This window comes from Anthonomus grandis, chromosome 2 (assembly GCF_022605725.1).
Source record: "Anthonomus grandis grandis chromosome 2, icAntGran1.3, whole genome shotgun sequence".
Lineage (NCBI taxonomy): Eukaryota > Metazoa > Arthropoda > Insecta > Coleoptera > Curculionidae > Anthonomus > Anthonomus grandis.
The window spans coordinates 46,862,527-46,884,753 of record NC_065547.1 but is presented as its reverse complement, the minus strand read 5'-3'; the positions used below and the strand labels follow the sequence as shown (position 1 = coordinate 46,884,753).

At 33.2% G+C, this 22,227-nt stretch overlaps 1 protein-coding gene across 6 annotated transcripts in view; it reads left to right on the top strand.

Annotated features, from left to right (window-relative positions):
• Window positions 1–22,227, top strand: part of LOC126746651 (uncharacterized) — a 129,453-nt gene that overhangs the window by 88,780 nt on the left and 18,446 nt on the right. For 3 of the 6 annotated variants that reach the window (XM_050454996.1, XM_050454994.1, XM_050454997.1), the window contains exons 8-13: window positions 3,651–3,855; window positions 3,910–4,144; window positions 4,200–4,454; window positions 4,509–4,780; window positions 14,676–14,927; window positions 14,984–15,238. In XM_050454996.1, the coding sequence (XP_050310953.1) occupies window positions 3,651–3,855; window positions 3,910–4,144; window positions 4,200–4,454; window positions 4,509–4,780; window positions 14,676–14,927; window positions 14,984–15,238 (1,474 nt within the window). The remainder of the gene's footprint in view (window positions 1–3,650; window positions 3,856–3,909; window positions 4,145–4,199; window positions 4,455–4,508; window positions 4,781–14,675; window positions 14,928–14,983; window positions 15,239–22,227) is intronic. The other 3 variants (XM_050455012.1, XM_050455022.1, XM_050455003.1) reach the window with 3 other exon arrangements.

Here is a 22,227-nt window from a genome sequence, read left to right as displayed (position 1 = left end):
GGGAATCTGGCAGTGTCTTAAATAAAAAGCGTGAGGTTCAAAATGCTGTTGTTGTCAATGAAGCAATGCAAATAACTGTCCTAGGTCAACTTCATGCCGAGCCAGGAATAAGTGTCAGAAAATTGGCGACGAGTACAGGAGTAAGCAAAAGTAGTGTTCATAGGATACTTAAGCAAAATAAATTTCATGCTTACAAAATTCATCTGGTGCAAGAACTGAATGAGGACGATTTTGACAGACGAGTGCAATTTTGTGAATCGCTTAGTGATATGATAACTGTTAATCCGCGTCTTATTTACAACATTTGCTTTTCAGATAAATGTACTTTTTTTCTTAATGGCAACGTAAATCGTCATAACTGCCGCTACTGGTCAAATGCAAATCCGGGCCAGTTTCGAGAAGTTCATACCCAGTTCCCTGAGAAGTTAAATGTTTGGGCGGGAGTCTTGGGCGGCTCCATTGTTGGTCCGTTTTTTCTGCCCGGAAATTTAAATGGAGAAATGTACCGAGATCTCTTCGAAAATGCCGTATATCCAAGAATAGTAGAAATAATGGAAGGCGGAAATCATTCTGATGATGATCAAGTCGTTTTCCAACAAGACGGAGCGCCTCCACATTATGCTGCTGGTGTGAGGCAATATCTTGATGAGATATTTCCTGATTGTTGGATTGGAAGGAGAGGACCTTTTATGGAATGGCCAGCTAGGTCACCCGATTTAACCCCATTAGATTTTTTTTTATGGGGGCATTTAAAAACAAAAGTTTACGCTACCCAACCAGACACCCTAGAAGACTTACGCCAGAGAATTATAAATGAGTGTCAGATGATAACACCTGAAGTTCTACAAAACGTCAGGCATCGTTTTGAGCAAAACCTGTATTCCTGCATGGAAGTAGGCGGGGCACAATTTGAACATTTAATAAATTGACGTAATTTAAATAAACTTGTTTTATTTAAAAGACACAAAAGGAAAAGGGTAGGTATTTCTTATCTCTCCACTTTTACTGGCAGTAAAGATTGTATTTCTTGCTATTTTTATATCCACAAGATATCCATCAGTCACTCAGAAGTCACCATTTAAATTCAGAGTAAAAAGGCCTTCAAAATAAGGAACGACACGACCCCTTTTTCTATTTAAGATTTAAGGGGTGCTTTCAACCCCTCGTAAAGGGTTTCAGGTATTAGGGTGGCCTCTTAATTAATAAGTGACCCCTTTGAAATTAGGACTTCCTTATTCTTTTAAAAATATTATCCAAAACAGAGTTCAAAATACCTTTTTCATTTTCGCTGTTTCTACAATTTTGACAAGCTGTCATATCCGGATAAAAAATTTTAGCCACTTCAAATTTGGCAGTTTTATTCAGAATTAAAAGACCTTGAAAATAAGGTATCACACGACCCCCCTTTCTATTTAAGATTTTAGGGATGATCCCACCCCCTCGAAGAGGGTTACTGGTATGAGGGTGCCTTGGTAAGGAAAAGTTGTCCCCCTCGAAAATAAAATCGACGTGTTCGAGATTTTTGTAAAAAAGTTTTTTTTTCATACCAAAAATACCTCTGTTTCGTTTTCGCTGGGACACCCTGTATAATAAAATCGTAGTGTCCCACTTTTTCCACACAGAGCGTAAATTTTTATACCCCACGGTGACGGTTTATTTTTCACATACTACTTTACGTTCAAGGAGCCCTTGAAGGGGACCATTTCTTCATCAATGCATAGCTCACTTTCTAAAGGCAGAGGTATACATCTTTGTCTTATTGCATCGAAAAGAAGCCTTACTTTCCAGAAACGATTATTGTTTTGTGGATCCTTTTCCTCGACATTCACAAAATGTACATGCATTCGAATTTTAAAAAATCTGTTGAGAGCCATACAATCTGCTATACGAGGTATTCTTAAGTTTGAATCCCAATAGAAATTTCTTATAATTATGTGAATTCCCACAAAATTTTTAAGCTCTTCTTGTGTGGCATTTTTAAATTTGCTATGTTGTTGAATAGCATAAGGATTGGTGTATTTAGTCATGTCCTCAAATAATTCATCAGTGAAATATTTTTTTAAAAAATATAAAGGACTTTCTAAGGTAACATGTTGTTCAACATTTTTTTTATACCACGGTATTGGGGGAGTAAGATAGGTGACATTTCTTCTCCAACGTATGTTTTTTTTCATCGTAAGATCATTTTCGAGAAAAAACTGTCACACTAGTAGTATATTCCTTGTTCTGGACATTTATTACGTCACGTACAGAAGATTCGCCGACTATTACCTGCTCACTTACGTCCTCTGTATTTTCTTGATGCTCTTCCAAAGCATCAACAATTTCATCTTCTTGTCTATCAAGTAGCTCGTTCATATCATTATTGTCCAGAATTTCTAGAAAAACATTTATTTTATAACAAATAAATCATTACTAGTTTACAAATTTTACCATTTATATCTTCATTTTCATCTTGCCCATTGTCATCGCTTAGATATTCTATGTCTGACATCTCCTTTGCTAGAGCGACCAATTCCTCATAATATAACGGTTTATTTTTGCTCATTATGACTGATTTCTTACAACCTTTTTTTTTCCAAATTCTGAAAAATTTTATACCGGTTAGTCACACTCTCGCCAAATGACGACGCATAATTTAAAAAAAATACCCTCACTCCATTATAAACATTTACTTACTAATACTTACCGCTAAGCAAACAAACAACTTCAACTCGATTTGGTATTTGAATAATCGTCAATGTTATGACGGCCCCGCGTGCCCACGTGCAAACATTCAAAACAACTAATAAGCCAAGCGCGATCAAAATTTGGATAAAATAACACAGATGGCATTGAATGTTTAAATGCGTTAAATACCTTGTCGCCAATTGCTTACATCGTGACTAAACGGCAAAAATCGCATACTTTCTGAATAAACGTAATTAGATTTGTATGTCGTCAAATGACGACGCAGTGACTGAAAGGGTTGAACAGTTTCAAACTTATAAGAAATTTGCAGTGATAACAAAAATCCTTATTATAGTTGATTTGACATTGAGAATAGCAAAAGTGAAAAAGAAAAGGAAACTCAAAAAAAAAAGTGAAGCTTTTAGGTTTGATTTGTTGCTATTCTGCTATTAGATTTCAATGATCTTTTTGATTTGTGTCGTGTTTCTTGTGCATTTTTTTTGCACGTGCTGATGTTCTAGCAGACTTATTTTGTTGATAATAAAGACCCACCAACTCGATTTTTTCTTGCATCATATAAACCTTTTTTATCAATATCATCAGACTAGATTAAACAAATAATTTGTCCTACTGTTATTATTGTTCACTTCAACAAAACACTGATACCAAAATAAAAATAACCAAACCAAGAAAAGCGTCGAAATGTGGATTCATTTGCTGCATATTTTGACAGGCAACAAAATTGCAAGCTTTAAACTTTTGAAGTACCCCAGCCACGTTATTATTCATATTTCTTGAGAACGAATTGATAAAATAAAAATAGGGCTATTTAGAGAAGAAAACTGCCTTTATTTCCAGGTATAACTCGACCCCTATTCTCATTTAAACAAAATTGATATGGTAATGAAAAAAATTATTTTTCAAGATTTTCAGACACTCTATATAACAATATCATATTAAATAGCTATAGTAACTCTTAGCAGGTATCAGATACTCAGCCCCTCCTACCTTCAAAACCTCTCAAAAAAAGCACCAAATCAAAAAAAGCTCCAAGAGCTCCTGATCAGTTAGAAGTGGAACCTAAACAGGAAGACGTTGATGCCATATTACCTTACGAGGAACCCATACAAATTAGCCAATTAGAAAATAGTGAAAGAAAAGATGTTAAACCTAAAAGTTTTAGTGGTACGTATACGATATTTATTAAATAGTATGTCCCTGCTTAATAATTATTTCTAGATAAGTTAAGTACTTTTATGAGCAAAGAGCAACAAGAGTTGGCAGCCGAGATGAAGAAGTTGGTAAGTGATTCAAGCAAAGGCTTAAAACGAGTGGAAAGTGTTAGAAAGCACAACGACGAGACACTAAGAAAGAAGGAGAACTCTGGAGATATTTTTACCAAAGTAACAATTCCTCGGTCCGGGAGCTTTTTGAATACCGGAGGACTTACCAGGTATAAAAATAAAACTTCCAGGTAAAATCCTCTAATTCTCCACCATCTTTAAATATAACATATCGGTTTGTTTTAGAAACAATGAATCTGCTAGTGGAGGCTCTCCATTGGGTTTCAAAGAAATTTTTCACGAGCTCTCCATACAAGAAGGTCTTCATTCCATGGATGACATCTTATCCGTAATAATCGATCCAGAAGGCATGTCCTTTAACGACCTTAAGCCCATTTATAAGGAGTTCTTACTAAAGCTAGCGGTGACGCTTACTAAAGACGAACTGTACTTGAAAAGTAGAAGCATTATGAGAAGGCAAAAGAAAAAGATGATGAAGAGGTAAGTTTCATAAAGCTCTTTAAGCTTCAATTCTATAACTAATCGTAATTTTAGAGCAGCACCTCCTAAGAAAAACTCAAACGTGATCGTGTCGGGCAAGTTCAAGAGATTAAAGCATATTTTTCAAAAGAACCTGATACAACCGTCGTCGAAAAAATTATTGGAAGATGAAAACAAAAGTCATATAGAGATACGACCTTGTGACCCACGGATCGGCTCTAAGTTGCCTGAAAGTAGTATTAGTACATCCTCATATGATACCAAACCGTTTAGGAAGAAGGAAGAGGTAGCGGGAAAGAAGATAAGTTACAGAAAGAAAGCGCATGGTATGTTGGATTAGAGAAAAATACTCATATTGTATTCCCGGGTAGCAAAGTGACGTCTTTTTTCGTAGTTTTTGGTTTACGTGACAGTCACTGAGTCATTTTGACGTTTTTATGACTTTAAAGTGACGTACTAATGCACTCAATCAAACTGACGTATTAAGAGACTTGCTAAATAAATAATAAAATACGTTTTAAACGGAATTAAAAAAGACGCCTGGAAAAATTTCCATTAGGTGTTTATATTTATGACAACGTTTATAGACTATTTTAGACCTTTGAGGATTTTCACTTAAATTCCAAATATATATTTATTCATTTGTAAGTATAACAAAATAAAACAAACATTCTTTGGCTAATTTTCTTCAGGAAACATTTCATACAAAAATATTGACAACTTGCAATTTTTATATATTCCGAACGGACATTACCTCCTAAGTAGTAAATATCACATCTTTTTATAAACAATGCAGTTTTTTACATACACTTATATAACAAATCTTCAAACCTAAATATTGTTTGTAAGGCATACTAATAGAAATTGATGCTTTTATATCGTGGTCGTACAAGCAAATCCCTTTAAGTCCACTTTTTGACGAACTTGAGTTTTTCGTACCACTAAGTCCGCGCGATGATTTCTCATCAAGTCAACAATCATTTAAGTCCATTTTCCCCATACTTTAAAAGATATAGGCTACATGTATTTGCCTAAGTCCAAAATATTTTAATTTTGAACAAAAAAAATCAGTTATGTGCACTTAAGCGATTTTTATTAGGAGCATGAGACAATTGTAAGGAAAAAACTGTGTGAGTCTTTAGTATTACCTATTATGAATTACTGCAATATTGTTTATTTTCCATGTTTAGACAAAATCACTGCGTACCGTTTGCAAAAGCTGCAAAATCAATGCTGCAGATTTATTTATGGACTGAGAAAGTATGATAGAGTCTCTGCAAGGCTATGTGAACTTAGTTGGCTGCGCGTGGAAAATCTATTCTCTTTGCAATTGACGGTTTTTGTGCATATACTGCTAGCGTCATCTACTCCTCCCTACCTCCGCAAAAAACTTACTTTTCGGAAAAATTTACATGCAAATCTGAGATTTATAAATAAGTTGTCAATTCCTAGATATTGAACAGCCTTCTTTCGTCGTAGTTTTCTGTATAACGCTGTGACAATTTACAATGACCTTGTTCCGAATCCTATAAAAGAAATGTCAGTAGCGGGTTTCAAGAAAAAACTAAAGCTGCATTTTTTAACAAAACAGAATAGCTAAATTGTCAGTAGGTATTTCTTATTTTATAATTTTTTTGATTTTTATGGACCAATGGGTGTATAACTTTTTATTTTCATATTAATATTAGTGTTACCATTACAAATGTTAATTTTTTCTTTCTGTTGTGCTATCTAAAATAATTTTGCTTACTTTTTTTAAATAGGTTAAGTAGATTAGCCTTTGGCTAGACTTCGCCTATGTACACTATTGAAAAGTACAAATAAAGCCATTATTTATTTATTTATTTATTTATTTATAAGTTTAAACAGGTAAAAACCTGTAAGTCCATTTAAGTAAATATTTACGCGTACTTGTGTTATTTTATTTGCCGGCAGTTTACATTATTTTGTTGTTTGTGGCGGTTGGTCAGTATGTCTTCCAGAGGGAAAAAACTTGTGTTTATGGCGTGTAATAATACACTAAACCAGAGAAGTAGTAGTGATGAAAACTCTATTAGTTATAATAGAATAATAGGATCTAACGTGTCCAGGTTTTATGAAAGGGTTGGGGAACAGCGCGATGCCACACCGAAAGGTAAGTAGATAGAACTTCTTAAATTTTGGATATTTAGAGTTAAAATGCATTTTACAGTTACAGCAAATTATTATCTGTTTCATTTTTATTAGATTCTTATTCGCTAGTTTTAAACTGTGTAGGGACTTCAGTTTTTTTTCTGTTTGTGGTATTCGTAGGTAAATAGACTTAAGTTTTTCTTCCTGTTTGTGGTACTAGTAGCTTAACGGACTTCAGACTTGACAGATGATTCAAATGACGGTAAGATTTTTAGTTGTCACAGAAAAATTAGAAAATGCCTTAATTGCCTTACTTCTATTTTTTTGTAGAGCTTGGAAATGACACACAGCTTAAAAGATGGAAAGAAAGTCAACCTAAAAAGTGGAAAAGAGCTGTGGCGAAAAAAAGAAGAAGCGAGGGACTTGATTATGTGACTAACAACAAACAGCGGCCAGCCAAGAAACCTCAAGCCATTAACTGTGAAAAGTGTCGTTTTAAATGTCAGACAAAATTTTTAGAAGAGGAAAGGCAAACTTTGTGTTAAACGTATTGGAGAATGAATAATTTTACACGGCAAAAAGATTTTATTCTTGCAAATGTCACAAGCTCTTTTCCAGAGAAAAGAAGACAGAGAAATGGAAATAAGGCTCCTAGAAGTAATTCTAAACAGTACTATTTTACAAAAGATAAAAACAAACTAAGAGTTTGTCAGGCATTTTTTTTGAAAACTCTTAATATAAGTGCTGATGTTGTAAAAAATGCATTTTGTTATAGAGGCTCTTCTGGCGTCTATGTCGGTGAAGACAGACGTGGCAAATCGGTACCCAAGAACAAAACCAGGCCAGGACTTCTTGCCGATGTAGAAAGGCACATTCAAAGTTTTCCGACCGTACCATCCCATTATTCCCGAAAGTCAATTAAAAAGGAATACTTGGACAGCAAATTATCAATAGCTAAGATGTACAACCTTTATGAGGAAAAATGTAAAACAGAAAAAAAAAGCTGTATCGTTCATAACGTATAAAAGGTATTTTGGTTCCAAATTTAATTTATCCTTTTTTCACCCTAAAAAAGACCTTTGTCAAACTTGTGAAAAACATAAGACAGGTGATGAGAGTCGGACCGATATTGAAAAATTTGAAAGACATGAAAGTCGTAAAAGGGATTGCTACTCTGCCAAAGAAAAGGACAAAATATGCGTTCTTAACGACCCGACATTTATTTCAGCAACTTTTGATTTGCAGTCAGTCCTTCAAATACCGCTCCGACGCAAGCCCAAGTGAAAAGTAGGTAGTGTAAAGTAGTTTCTTGAGTAGAAAACACATAGTTTTCTACTCAAGAAAACTATGTGTTTTCAACCTTACTATTTATAACTCGGCCCCTCCAAATCATGCCAACTGTTATTGCTGGACTGAGATTAACGGAAAACGAGGAAGTTCAGAAATAGGCACTTGTTTGTTTGAATACTTAACACACCTGCCTCTGCGTGTAAATCGGGTGTCAGTCTGGTCCGATACATGTGGAGGACAGAACCGCAAGCAACATGTTGCAGCTTTACTGCTTTATTTAGTGCAGGTTACGCACCTTCAAGTTATTCAACATAATTTTATGGAAAGTGGGCATTCCTACATGGAGGTGGACTCCATGCATATCTCAATTGAACATGCAAAGAAATATGTACCAGTTTACACAATTCAAGATTGGCTTAATATTTTTAGACTCGCCAGATCAAACAGAAATAAAAACAAAAAAAGTCAACCATACAATGTCCAAGAATTAACATTTAATGACTTTTATGATCTAAAGGCTTTGTCTGTAAAAATACTTCGAAATAAGAGTAAAGATACAGAAGGAAACACAGTCAATTGGTTACTAATCAAATCATTACGTTACTCAAAAGACAAGCCAGGCATAATTGAATTTAAATACATGCATTCTGACCCTTATAAGTATATTAATGTTTTTGGAAGGGGGAAAACCCCAACTTTTCCGAAGGTCTTAAAACCATTATACAGCAAGCAACTGCCAATCACTGAAAAGAAGAAAGAGGATCTTCTAAAACTGTGCCATAACAATATAATTCCGGCCGAATTCCATGGATGGTACAATTCTTTGCCAACATCCACAAATGTTGAACAAAGACCAGAACACTTGGTCGAATCAGACAGTAGTGATGATGACGATGATTTACCATTAATCACTTACGTCCAACAAAATAAATAAATTTATCAGAAAAAAAATGTAAGTCCAACCTGCATGTAAAAAACGTAAAATAAAAAAAAAACTTAGATGATATAGGTGTTTTACTGATAAATTATCATTAAAAAAAAGCTAACAAATCATGTCTACAGCTTTAAAATATCACATATTTAAAAACAACTTTTACAGGCAAATTAAAATCTTTTTTTTCCATTTTTCTCACAATTCACTTTTATGGACTTATACGGTTTTGCTTGTACGCCCACGAGATGCTTAACTTAAAATTCCAAACTGTTAAAAGTCTAATTAAATTAAATCAAGTAACAAAACGTGAAAAGGATGATTCTCTTTAAAAAATGGATCTTATGAAGACTGCTTCTGCAAACAAACATGAGTAAATTAGTTTTTTTGCACAATATGACCATGTCCATAAAGACATGGCAGAAGCAAGTAAAACACCCTTTAAAAAAAATTAATTCCTGTATATATTTGAACCCTAAAAAAATATCTGGAACTACCCATGGAAGTTGTTTCCATAGGACCATGTAAATTACTGTGTATAAGGTCCAATACATGCTCTAGGCTCTTTTTGTCCTTTGAGAAAAGGAATCTATGCTGTTTACCTTCACAACAAGTTGTACAATTGAACCAATGTCCACCTTCTCGGCACACTTCAGACCTTCAATAACACCTTTTTTTTTATATTGATAAGGTCTATTAATATTCTTTTTCATGTACATTACAGGAATTGCTTCTAAAAAAAAGGGAAAACTGTTTGGGAAAATTGTTTGATTACTATAAATAAACTATTTTATTAAATAAACAGAAAATATTCAGAAAAATTGTATTTATACGTATAGCAACAGGAATATTTATAAATGGTCTGAATTTTTCCTTATAAACATTTTTTAATTAATCAGTTTTTTCCAGGCACTTGAGTCACTTTCAGTGTTTTTAAATCTCCAATTTTTGAATTTTTCTAAGTTAGAAAATGTGTGTGAAAAACCATCAGATATTATTGTTTAAGATTTACCTAAATTCTTTTCTAAAAATCCCTTTATCATGTCAAATAAAACTGATGATACCGCTTTAATTGCAAAACATGGTCCGTTGCTAGAGAGGCTTTGTGTGATGGTTTTAAGAATGTAAAAAACTAGTTGTATACTCAAGAATAAACTTTGAATATGGACAAAACTGATTATATAGCCAACCAGTGACGAAGCCTCTTGTGCCAAGTGTCCACTGTCACTGCCCTGCTGACTGCTAAAGAACACTTTTCTGTTAATAGTATTTAACTTATAAACGCCATTCTCTAAATCAGCTTCACCAAGCAGTTTCGCATTTCTATTCAAAAATCTGGCAACCGCTAGAGTTAAAATTGAACTGGGGGTTGAATCTGGCACACACAAAGCGTTCTGGACAACAATGTCACACTGTTATGATATTGAGTTCTCCATAAGACAACACTGGACTCTTTATTGTTGGCCACTACTATCTCCTCTGTTGGACATGGACTGCTGGCGCTTAACATCCTTGTACCATCTTATACCATAGACTCGCCCCACTGTCGATATACCAACCTGACTTTTTGTAGTCTCCGGTGAGAAAAAATACACTAAAGGAATTGTTACTTTTGGGTTCTGGGTTATTTAAATTCTCATTTTTCTTTTCTTTTCCTCAGCAAATTGACTTATAGTGCCCAAACTCTTTACTGAATGCTCTTTGTCTCTTGCCCTTTTTGTTGATCTGCTGCTTGCCACCTGCATACAATGCACTACCTGTACTTATCTTAAGATCACCCCCCGCCATGTCTAAAAGCTTAGTCTGAATAACATCTGTAGCTATAGATATGCCTAAGCGTTCTATTGCCATAATCATTGGCACACATTATTTATTAGGCAATTCTGCAAGCATCAATGAGCCTACGCATTCATCATCTATATTAAACCCGGAAACTCTGAGGCGCTGGTTGGTTTCTACAATCTGGTTTATAGAACTACTCATTGAGTCACTAACCTTGTAAAAATCAACACTCTTAATATAGGCTCATCCTTCTGGAAAAACCGCATGGTCAACAAACATGGCTCTTAGTTTTTACCACAAGTCTCTGGCAGTCTCTGTCGACTTTATATGAAGATATAAGCACGAAACTATGGTCAAAATTAATTTTGCCTTAGCCTTGTCGTCTTTAAGTTGCCTCTGCACTAGTACTTGCCTGCCAATTACAATGCTGGAATCACTCTAGTATTAAATAATTCTGTGCTAGAAAAGCCTATTCATCATAGTTTTCTTTGCCCTTTAACCTTAATTATTAGTAACACCTGGTTATTCGCAATTTTGTTCAATGAAAATAGTAACAACACAACGCTGCTGGAAATTCCACAACTTCTCTTACTAAGTATTAACTCACAAACAGGTGCCTAACCAGCCTCACTGCCTATCTCGGCACCTAACCTATTAAAATTAACTTGAACTGGCCCAAGTTTGGAAAGTCACACAGTGGCATAGATAATATATATAATAACTAAAATAGATAGACAACTGCTTAACAATCGGTTGGACTTTTACGCTTGTGGCGACGTACTGCGATCCGTGTGTCAACTATTCACCCGATCCGCCGAATGGCGGGCTTTTTAAAATTATTGGTATGTTTTTGACATTTGAATGGTTTATTAAATATTTTTTGTTAAACTCCATATTTTTGTTGGTATAAAATATGAATAAATATCATATTTAAAATTACAGAAAAGAAAAATATTAAATTTAACAAGAAAATATTTAATAAACAAAAGCTAGTGTGTAAAATGGGAGATTAATAAAAAATACAACAGTATATAAACTTGAAACTTTATTATTACATGTTTATTAATATTTTATAATTAAATTTAGCACAAATACAAAGATATATGTGAAACATGGCACTAATAAAAACTAAAATTTAAACTATCATAGAGAACTTATATTTGATTTAATAAAATTTGAATAGACATTTCACCACAAAATCTTGTCAACAAATTTAATAGCATATTTCAATATATTTAAACATGTACTCACAGACAAAAATAGAAATATTGATAATTGGAATCCAAATAAGCTACAAAAATGAAAAAAGTATGTATCCAAATAGATTTTACCTTGCGCCCTCCTGCCACTTGTGTGTTAATTAATAGGAACGAACCGTTATTCCCATAAGTTTCCCGTGCCTGCACAGTGGAATAAAAACATCGAGAGTTGTTGTTTTTATTTATTGATTATAAAACAGCACATAACTTCTTACAAAGGACCTAAAGTCCTAACCATAAGTTAATACCACTCTAGGCGCTCACAGATCAATAATATAGGGTTCCGCATATGAATGGATGGTGCAACATGCAACAAGTGGATATAATATTGTTTTTATGATTTTATTTTATAACAAAAGAAATACCAAAGAATTAAAAATCCGCAGATTGCCCATAATGCCGATCGTCGATCGGTAGCGATAGTGCCAGCGCCACCTGTACCACCAATTGCATATCTTATTTTAGTCACGTGATAGATTACTTAAACTTAATTGGCTTTGGTATTTAAGAGACCAAGCCGCCTTAGTGTATGTTTGTTGTTCAACAAATATGGTGGCAGGTCGTGATCCTGGGTTCAATTCTCGACATTGTCGCCTCTTTTTTATTTTTTTTTCTTACTTTAAAATGTTGATCTCCTTTTGTTAACATTGATTTACAAAACGGATGAAATAGATTGGCAGAATTATATAATAAAAAAATACTCAATATTTACCTGAATAAGGTATGGTAAAAGTAAGTCATTTTAAAGATATGAACAATTCATCTAAAATAACTTTGTTTGCAACTGTATAATATAATTTTAGTTATAAAACCGGTACTAACAATGTCTGCTGATTTTGTCATGTATGTTTCCATGCTGGTCTTTTCGTGGTTCTGAGGTTATGTATGACAACTGACACAAGCTAGCAGTGATTAACAGAATACAGGACTGTCGCCTCATAACATAAACTTTATAAATATAACTTGACTGTTAATGAATATGGCCACGATACCCAAAAATCACCACTGTTTGGTGGCCACCATTTTTATAGTGGTTGTGTCCTTTTGATGTTGGTGACTCTGAACATTTGCTGTGTTGCCAACAAAAAATATATTAAATAACGGTAATGAAATTGACAACGCTGACGTGTGAGTATAGCGGATTGCCTAGTTTTTGGCGATTTGTGAACGACGCTTGGGTATATCGTCTGCAACAGGCGATATAGTTTCCTCCTTATTTAATACGTGGATAATGGATCACCATCCTTATTTAAACGTATTTGGTTCATTGTTTCTCAAAACCGAATTGTTGTGAATTATCTATCTGTGTTTATGATTGAATGATATATAGAGTTGTTTATTTTTACGATATAAACCCTTGCTAATTACAAACCTTCATAAAATCATGTATATTTTGATTTTTATAGATGGTTGTACCTATTAATGTGATACAAAAAGTTGTACTATTAATGTGGAAAGAAAATGAAAGTGTTTTTAACTGAATTTGTTAAGTAAATAGAAGCAAAAATTTAAATGAAGATCATCATTTTCATGGTATTAGGATTTATAAGATTCAAGAAAATCAGAATAATAAAACAAATATCTTACAGTGTATGCATCTATCCCAACTTAATTGGAACCTTGTCTCATTTTAGGTGAGGATTACTTTCTTTCATAAATTTCGAAACGAAATTCTTAAAGTAGGAGACAAAAAAAAAGTCACAGATCTAGTAACTAAATGTAACTTTCTATTTTGCACTTGTAATAATAACCTTTCAAAAACATTAATTGTTTTATTTTCTTACAATTGGCACAACTGAAATTTGTCAGAGTGACCAACATCGAAAGGACACAATCACGCAAAATGGCGGCTCCCTAGTAGTGGTCTCATAACGTAAACGTAATCAGAACATAATAATAATAGTAATAATAATAATAATAAAGTTTAATAATCCACATATACATATGTTTACAAAGCTGTAAAAAAAACATCATTGTAACAAAAAGTGACAGACAAAATGCGGATTAAAAGGCATAATTTTAGCTTCTTAACGCAGTTGAAGGCTGTTGTAGCCTATAAAGTAGAATAATTTATCCAAAAAAAGTATCCAATAGTAAGTACCCAAAGAAAAATAAATAAATAGTGCACAAAAATCGAGGAAACACATTTAAAACATTTTCACATAAATAAAATGAAAAAGACAATATACAAAAATAAAAACCTATAACAAATCCAAAGTTCATACTTTTAAATGCATTGCTCTGTTTTTAAGTAATATTCTGGAGCTTAGATTTCATGCATTTTCGAAAGCCGTTTGTCGTTAGCGAAAAATCAGTAATATATTTATGATCACTTAAAAATTTCTTTTTGATGTCATGGAATATCTAAATGCCGTCTATTTCTAACATTAGCCTGATGATGAATATCAGCTCTAAATACCACCCTATCCAATAGATATTGTGGGCACCTCATCTTAAGAATATGGTAGCAAAATACCACATAATGTAACTCTCACACTTAAGATCTTTCAACTTGTGTGACACTTCATATGGCCTGCGAATACCAAAAATAAACCTTATACATGCATTTTGCAACTTGTGTGTACGCTTTTTATCTCTGTTGTCTAAACAAGGGCCATACACAGTATCACAAAAGTTTAATATTATTTAAAGTCTAAATACATAACAAGGACGATATAAAAGCGTCTTTCAACCACGTCATAAGTGATGTTCCTAAACGAACATTTCTCGAACGTTTTTTAAGCTCACAAAAGGCCTGTGGACCAATTGTGACTTATAAATGACGTCTCTTCACATTATTTAACGTCATCTTACTACCTGGGTTCTTATAGAGGCCAACACTTGCAGGTGAACTGAGCAAAAACAGAAGACGAGATCGTGCGAGCACCAGTGAGGAATCAGACTTTTTCTCCTTGAAACGCCAAAACAAATACAACCGATCTCAAAACATGAACCTGCACACGAGAAACTCATCGTCAGGTTACGTGTCATGTTCTGAATGCTCATATGACTCCGACACTTGCACCTGCACTTCGGCAGATAAGTGCTATTGTAGTTTAGGTAATAAAAACTTTGAGAACAAACGGAAAAGTAAGCAAAGTAAGTACCATAAGCATGCATATAAATTAGGAATATATATATATATGTTTTTTTAGAAGAAAAGTACAATTGTGAAGATACATCCCTAACTTATTGCGACTGTGATACCGATTCTTGTGCCGAATCAAATAAGTGCTACTGTCAGTACGGCAGCCAAAGAAAATCCAATAAGAGACGCAACTCATCGTCAAAGTCTCATCACGCGCATTGTACTAAAATGCTGCAAGACGACAGGCACCGAAAGTTGTGCAAGAAGAATTCGAATACAAAAAGTACGAGAAGTTTGGAGTATAAGTCCAACCCCAGTGAAGGTAAGATTACTAAGAATTTAACGTTCAGTTTTTAGAGAAAGGTTATAGAGGGTGTTTTACAACTTTTCCACGAAACTTTAACCACATATAAAAGTCCTATAAAAATCCAGATAATAAAATAATATGGTTTACCAGTTCACTTATTTATAAAAGCTGTTCAAAACTGCCTCCATTGGCTTCAATGTAAGTTTGGGCGCGTCTAGTCCAATTTTGGCGCACTAATTCAAATACAGCTCCTTCCGGTTGTGCTTGAAGGTTCCAGTATCGGCGACCATTGTGATTCGGTCACGTAGTTCTTTAAGCAGGCCGCACACCTACGATACAAATGTTGCGCCACAAATTCTTTTCCACAAATGTATCGGACAGAATTTAACGCGCGCGTGTTATTTAATTTGGATCCACACACCTAAGATGTATTTGCTACCAAACGGCATTTGAAGACTGGCGGCTAGCGACAAGTTTTCCACTTTGGCTTTCACATTGCGCGCACGCGTTAACAGTTGGCGCGATATTTAAATAGAGAAATATACTTAAATAACGTGCATGAGATTAAAGGAGAGGTTAGAATTTAGAACTTTTTATTTTTAGTTTATATTCACACTATACACCAGGTGTATTTTAGTTTATATAAAAAAATGCGCTGAAACTTGAAGTCGAAATCTAAAATCGCAATAAAGGATTTTAAATATATATACCCTAATAGTCAGTATATAATATATATCAGTATATATATAATATATATACCCTATATGTCAGTAAAAATATTAAATTGGATTAATTTTAATTAACCCATACTATTGGAAAATTGAACTTTAAGATTTTCATTAAGATTTTGGAAATATAATTGTTTTTAGCGTTTTAATATTTTAGCGCTTAAAATACGTTTTAAATTAACGCCTTTCGTTACATTTTCTTTTAGTTCGAGCATAAACATTATTTTGAGAGATAAAAATGTAATAAGTTAAGAGCTCTTTTTAACTTAATTTTATTAAAGAAAAAATAAAAATAAAACTACTTTTATCTGATTAATAAAATCAAATTTTATATAGATTTAATAACATATCAAAATAAACAGCTAAATTATTCTCCAAGTAGCATATTTAGTGAAATTCTATTGACTTCTTCTCTATCCGGTTTCGTTATCCCATCTTTTTTTGAGCCTCCTACATGTTTCTTTTTCTTCTTAAACATTCGTCGTTATTGAGCAATCTTCTTATTATGAGGTATGACATTTTTATTTATTTTGCTATTTTGTTTATTCCTTAAATCTCTGAATGCTCTTATTTTGGGCACAAGAGAAACTAATGTTTGTTTTGCTATATCCAATTCTTTATAACATTCAAGACTGTTAATAGTTTCTGATATTTCCATTTTTAATTTCTCTTTGTCATTTTTTAAATTTTCAATTTGGTTTGCCTTTTTCTTCGATAATACATTGATTATTGGTTTTTCCTCATTAACGTTTTCGTTTTCGTCAATCATCAATTCGGGTTTATCATCATCTACAAAAAAAAAACTTGGAAATCTAATCAAGAAGAATAAAAGCCAGACTCATATTTTAATCCAATCCAATAAATCTAAACTAATAAATAGTAAAAGGTTTGTCGTACTTAATGATCTTCTTTATTTTTTAAGCAAAACCAATAGGTATATTACCATCAAATTACCATTAATAAAGGTACCTAAAATATGTTGCGGTTGATAAGTAAGTAAGCAGTATATTATTTAACCCGTATCATTCTTATCAAGTGAAATAAATGGCTTATGGAATATAAAGGCTATTTAAGTTTGATAAACCTCTATTGTACTGGGTGACTTCGTATAAAGTACTACCCTCAATTATTGTGGCTTTTTTGTAGGTGTAAAATAGGTAAAAAATAAAATATATAACATATTTTGACGTTCACAAAAAGTCTGGCATTAAAATGTTATACTTTTTGAAATGGAACACCCTGTATATTATTTTTATAAAATACCAAGTATTTATTATAAAAATCCAAGAATTTTAATATATCACATATCATACTTTAATGCAACTGTTTTGAAATACAGGGTGTTGAAAATGGAATTTTTATAGCTTTGAGGGTTCTAAAGCTGATACTGTTGAAGATAGAGAAAAACGGATTTCACTTTCCTATCTTAACTCTTTAAGACCTTTTGAGGTTAATGTCAAATATTATTATGTAAGTAAAAAAATGTCATTTTCAAAGCTCTTTATTTTTAAAACTGGTTGAAAGAGGTTGAATTAAAGTATGACATGGTTTATTTTAAAAGATTATGATCATCTAATGTTTATAACCAATTTTACTCACATCACTAACAATATGTTGTACTACTAACACCAACATTGTTATAACCAAAATGGTTTTTACACAACACCATTACACCAAACCAACCCAAAAACATTCAAAATACCTTGTACTTATATTCATCCTATTTCGTTAGTTTTTCTTGAAAAAAAAAAATATGATTGACATTTAAATATAAGGTTGAAGAATTGCTTGAAAGGGCAAGTTTTTAAATTCATTGATATTTGAATCCTCTTATACCTATAATGAAAGGAAATCATTAAAACTACCTTGCCATCAATGAATTTCAAAATTTCAGGTTTTATTTTTCAGATAATACATATAGTTACCTACCATAATACTGCCCTATTTCCTGATAATCCTGATTACCAGTCCCATTAATATTTTGAGATTTTAAAAACCTGCATAGAAGGTGTATGACGTATGTATTTGCACATGTTTCATTTGATGGAAGAATCCAAGCATGAACAGGAGAACAGGTATACCTATGAATACATTTATTTTGACACTGACTACACACCAATTTGCAGTTACAATCTATCTGCCGTTCTTCAATTTGATATAGATCTTTTGTGGACGATGATGGTATAATCCAGCCATTTTTATTTACTATTACTGAAGACACATTTAAGGTTTCACTGGTTTTATGTCTAGTTCTTAATTCTTTTAATTTGCTGGAAACTTTTCCCTTATTTAAGACAATTAAAGATTAAATAGCTTGTCCCTGACAAACTTCATTAAAATATAAATAGCATAGTCAAGGCGCTTATTTATTTTTTAGTGTGAAGTATACCCGCTCTCTAAAACTTTATATAAGGATTCAGCTTTACAAAAATTACCATACAAAAACTTCAAAACAACAACAAAAATGTTAGGTTATGTTCACCAGATTTATGCGCAAACGTACAATGCGAAAGCCAAAGTGGAAAACTTGTCGCTAGCCACCAGTCATTTGAAGCCACACCGCATTTGTGTTTACTCCCCGGATAATCAACCTGTCCGATATTTGTTGCGGCGTGTCGTGTCACGTTTTAAAATACAAATGAAGAACGATATTACACAAACCATTTTATTTATTCAGGAAGTAAAGAAATATTATATGACCACACTTTGCAGGTAACATTCTATAGGAAGCTTGAGATTCATCATCATGATTTAATAATAGCTTTGATACTTCAAAATTTCCCTTTTTGGAACAACCATTATTACAGGGATGAACCCAGTAATGACGTTTTTTTCGGTTTTGACTTGACATCATAAAATCATCGTCATCAGAAGACGACAAAATGGCTACAAATATGGAACAGAACTAAGCCCTGATGTGCGTGCTTGTACCGCATTTGTGGCAAATGTACAAAATGTTGAACGAAATTATGTCGAAAGACAAATGTGGCGCCACATTTGTAACTTAGGCCGGCTTTAATATTCTGAACTGGAGTACGGTAGGCCTCGTTTTTCAAGTTTACTTATAAAAAGGATGCCAGAGGATTTAGATCGGGAGACCGTGAAGGCCATGCAGTTGGTCCACCCGATTTAGCATATTTGCTGTACCTGATATTCAAAGAACTATAAACTTCTAAACGAAAATGCGGAGGTGCCTCATCGTGCAGAAACCACATATCCTTGCTCGGACTATCAATAGCACATCTTCAAGAAGGACCGGCAAATTATTCCGGTGAAATTCCATATACTGGTGGTCATCTAACCGATCTGGCAATAGGACGGTACAATTTGTGCCCACATGCTTAAAGAAACATGATGTTGGCAGTTTGTCTGGGCCACTGCTTGACGATTTTTAAACGACCGTGTATATTTAATGTATAGAATGGGTTATGCCTTTAGGAGTAAAGGTTCGTTTTTAGCAAAAGTTTCATCGGTAGCCAAAATATTACTTTGATTAGATTAATTTTGATATTTTAATCAAGTATAATTTTTACTGCTTGGAAAATAGCGAAAATTAAATTCCAGGCAATTTTTTGTCTTTTTTTTTAAATTTTAACTGTCTTAAAAATCCCCATTTGTCTGGAAAAGAAAAATAATTCCAAAACATTGATTAGGTATTTTTTCTATACATATTTGTTTGCAGTTATTGAGAAATTTTTATGAGTGCAGGGAATAAAATAAAAATTTATTCCAGGCAGTTGATTTCTTTGAAATAATGCCTCTGTCAAAAATCTTCAATTTTCTGGAAAACGATTTATTTTTCCCTATTGGTAGAAAATAGAAACTTATTCCAGGCAGGTCAATTTTTTCTCTTTAGTTTCATTGGAATATTCAAAAAAATTGCATTTATTCGTGGCAGATATTAGGCTAAAGCAATTATTTTTTTTTAATATCCTTCATTGCCTTTATAAAATAATTTCACTTATTAAAAAAATTAAAAAAATATTCCAGGCATTTAAAATTTTTTATATATTTTGTTGGCAGATTCTAACTACGATACATACTGGCATCTGAATAATATAATATCCAATAATATAAAATAAAATAATATCCAGGCTTGTTGTCAATTTCCTGGAATAAAAAAATCATTCCAGGCAATTTTTTTTAAATTTATAGAAACTTCAATTGTCTGGAAAATAAAAATAATTCCAGGCTTTCAGGCAGTTAATTAAAACAACTTGTTTGGATTTCTCTGGAACTAAAAATTTTAAAAAAATCACCGCTTGGAAAATTTGAAATAGTTGCAGACTATGCCTAAAACAGGGTAAAAAATAGAACACCATTTACTTAATAAAAAATATTTTCTCAAGGACACGTGTTTCCCTTAATGACGCAAACATCATCAGGACCTCAAATGTGACTAAATATAGTCGATCCAGAGTGAGATGGCATGAATGAAGTGCCTACCACTCCAAACCGTATTTTCTATAAAATTTTTATTTACTACGAAAACGGATAATTCCATGCTACTGACTTGCGAGTGCGTGCGTGAAAAGGGAAATGGAATAAATTACAAATTATTTGAATTTGTTGATCGGACGGTCTACAGATACGACAATTTACTGATGGCCCTTAAGTGCGTCTATTTATTTAAATTAACGAACACATCAGGTCTTGGACGCATATAACACTTAAACCAGTTGACAAGAGGAAAAATTGTTTAGTTTTTGTACAGTCATTAAGAGATGTTATATGTAAAATGGCTCTTTGTACAACTTGGGAAAGAACTTAAGGTCAATTCAGCCTAAAATTTCTTCTATTCTTCTTCTACTTCTCCTTCATCTTTTTCTTCCTAAGCATCGTCAATTTTCGGGAAGAAATTATTGAATTCTTTACAAGCAATTAAGCCCAACATTCTTTTTCTTTAATGACGTCAATTGCCTGGAAAAAAGTATTAACTTCAGATCACATTTCTTCTCCTTCCTCTTTTTCTTCTTTTTCCCTACTAACATAAACTTCCTGGATGGAATGATTAACTTTTTTAATTTTGAACGTAATTAGTTTCTTCCATTCTTCTTCTGCTTCTCCTTCATGTCATTTTCTTCTTCCTAAGTAAAAAGGGTATTTCGAGTATTTTGTTGCAACAACCACTCACAAAATTTCACTCTTAGGTGGTAGTCTGTAGGTAGTAACGCCTGCACTTTCTGGACGTGTTAAGGATATATTTAGGCCCTACGCTATTAATGCTTGTTCTTGTAATCACATAAATAACACATAATAGCCAATATTTTTTTTTTTTTTTTACTTGACATCACTAACATATCGTTGGTTGTTCATGTATGATTTATGTTATGTTAGTTCAAAGTATAATCACATATGTGTCCATTTACATATATTGTTCTGTTGCTATTAGTATATATGCAATCGACAAAAAAGCTTCTTCACAGTAAGCAGCCTTGAAAAAGGCGTAAAAACCTTTTCAAAAAAGGAAGTTGTTGATTTCTTGGTCTTAAACCTGCGAACTCCATCTACGCTACTTACTAAAGACGCTACTTTTAGTCAATATTCAAATATAATGAGGATACTGAGATTAGTTTTTCGTAATTAACGTAAATGAGCTCCCCATTTGAGATTTCTGGGAGAAATTAGCAGGACGTATGGTAGTGATAAAAATAAAGATTGCTACAAAAATTAATATAAAACAGGCATTTTGAAAAGCAACATTTCTGATAATGATTCTCGTGCCTGATGATCTCGTGAGAATAAGATGAAGTTTTCCTTTAGTCAAGGACAGTTTGCTGATTGCCACCTGGGATAAATTGCAGCCTTAAGTACCATCCCACTGCTTTTTAAAAAACGTGTGAGAGTAAAATTTGATTAACTCTTTGATATTCGAAGAAGAATAGATTGCTGCCCTATTTCCCTCATTAGTCGTGGTCTTGACAGCTTAAGAACCGCCTTGTCTACAGTTCGTGAGGAATATCACCGTTTTATTTGTTCTGCGGTATCTTTCGGTTTGAAAGACACTTACCATGCAACCACTGCCACATGTCAGTGCTCACAAAGATATTGTCCAGACAATAATTGTCATCTCGTGTTAGTGTTTCTTTAATACCAAAACCCGTTAACAAGTTACAAAGGCGAATGGCTTCGGGTTGACTTGTATTAAAGCGAACATTAAAGTCTCCTGGAACTGGCGTACTTGTATCCAGACTATCTAAAAGCCCCTTAAAAGACTCCAAGAAGATAATTTCCAGATGGGCGCCAATAAAAAAAGCTAAAATATTAATATTAAAA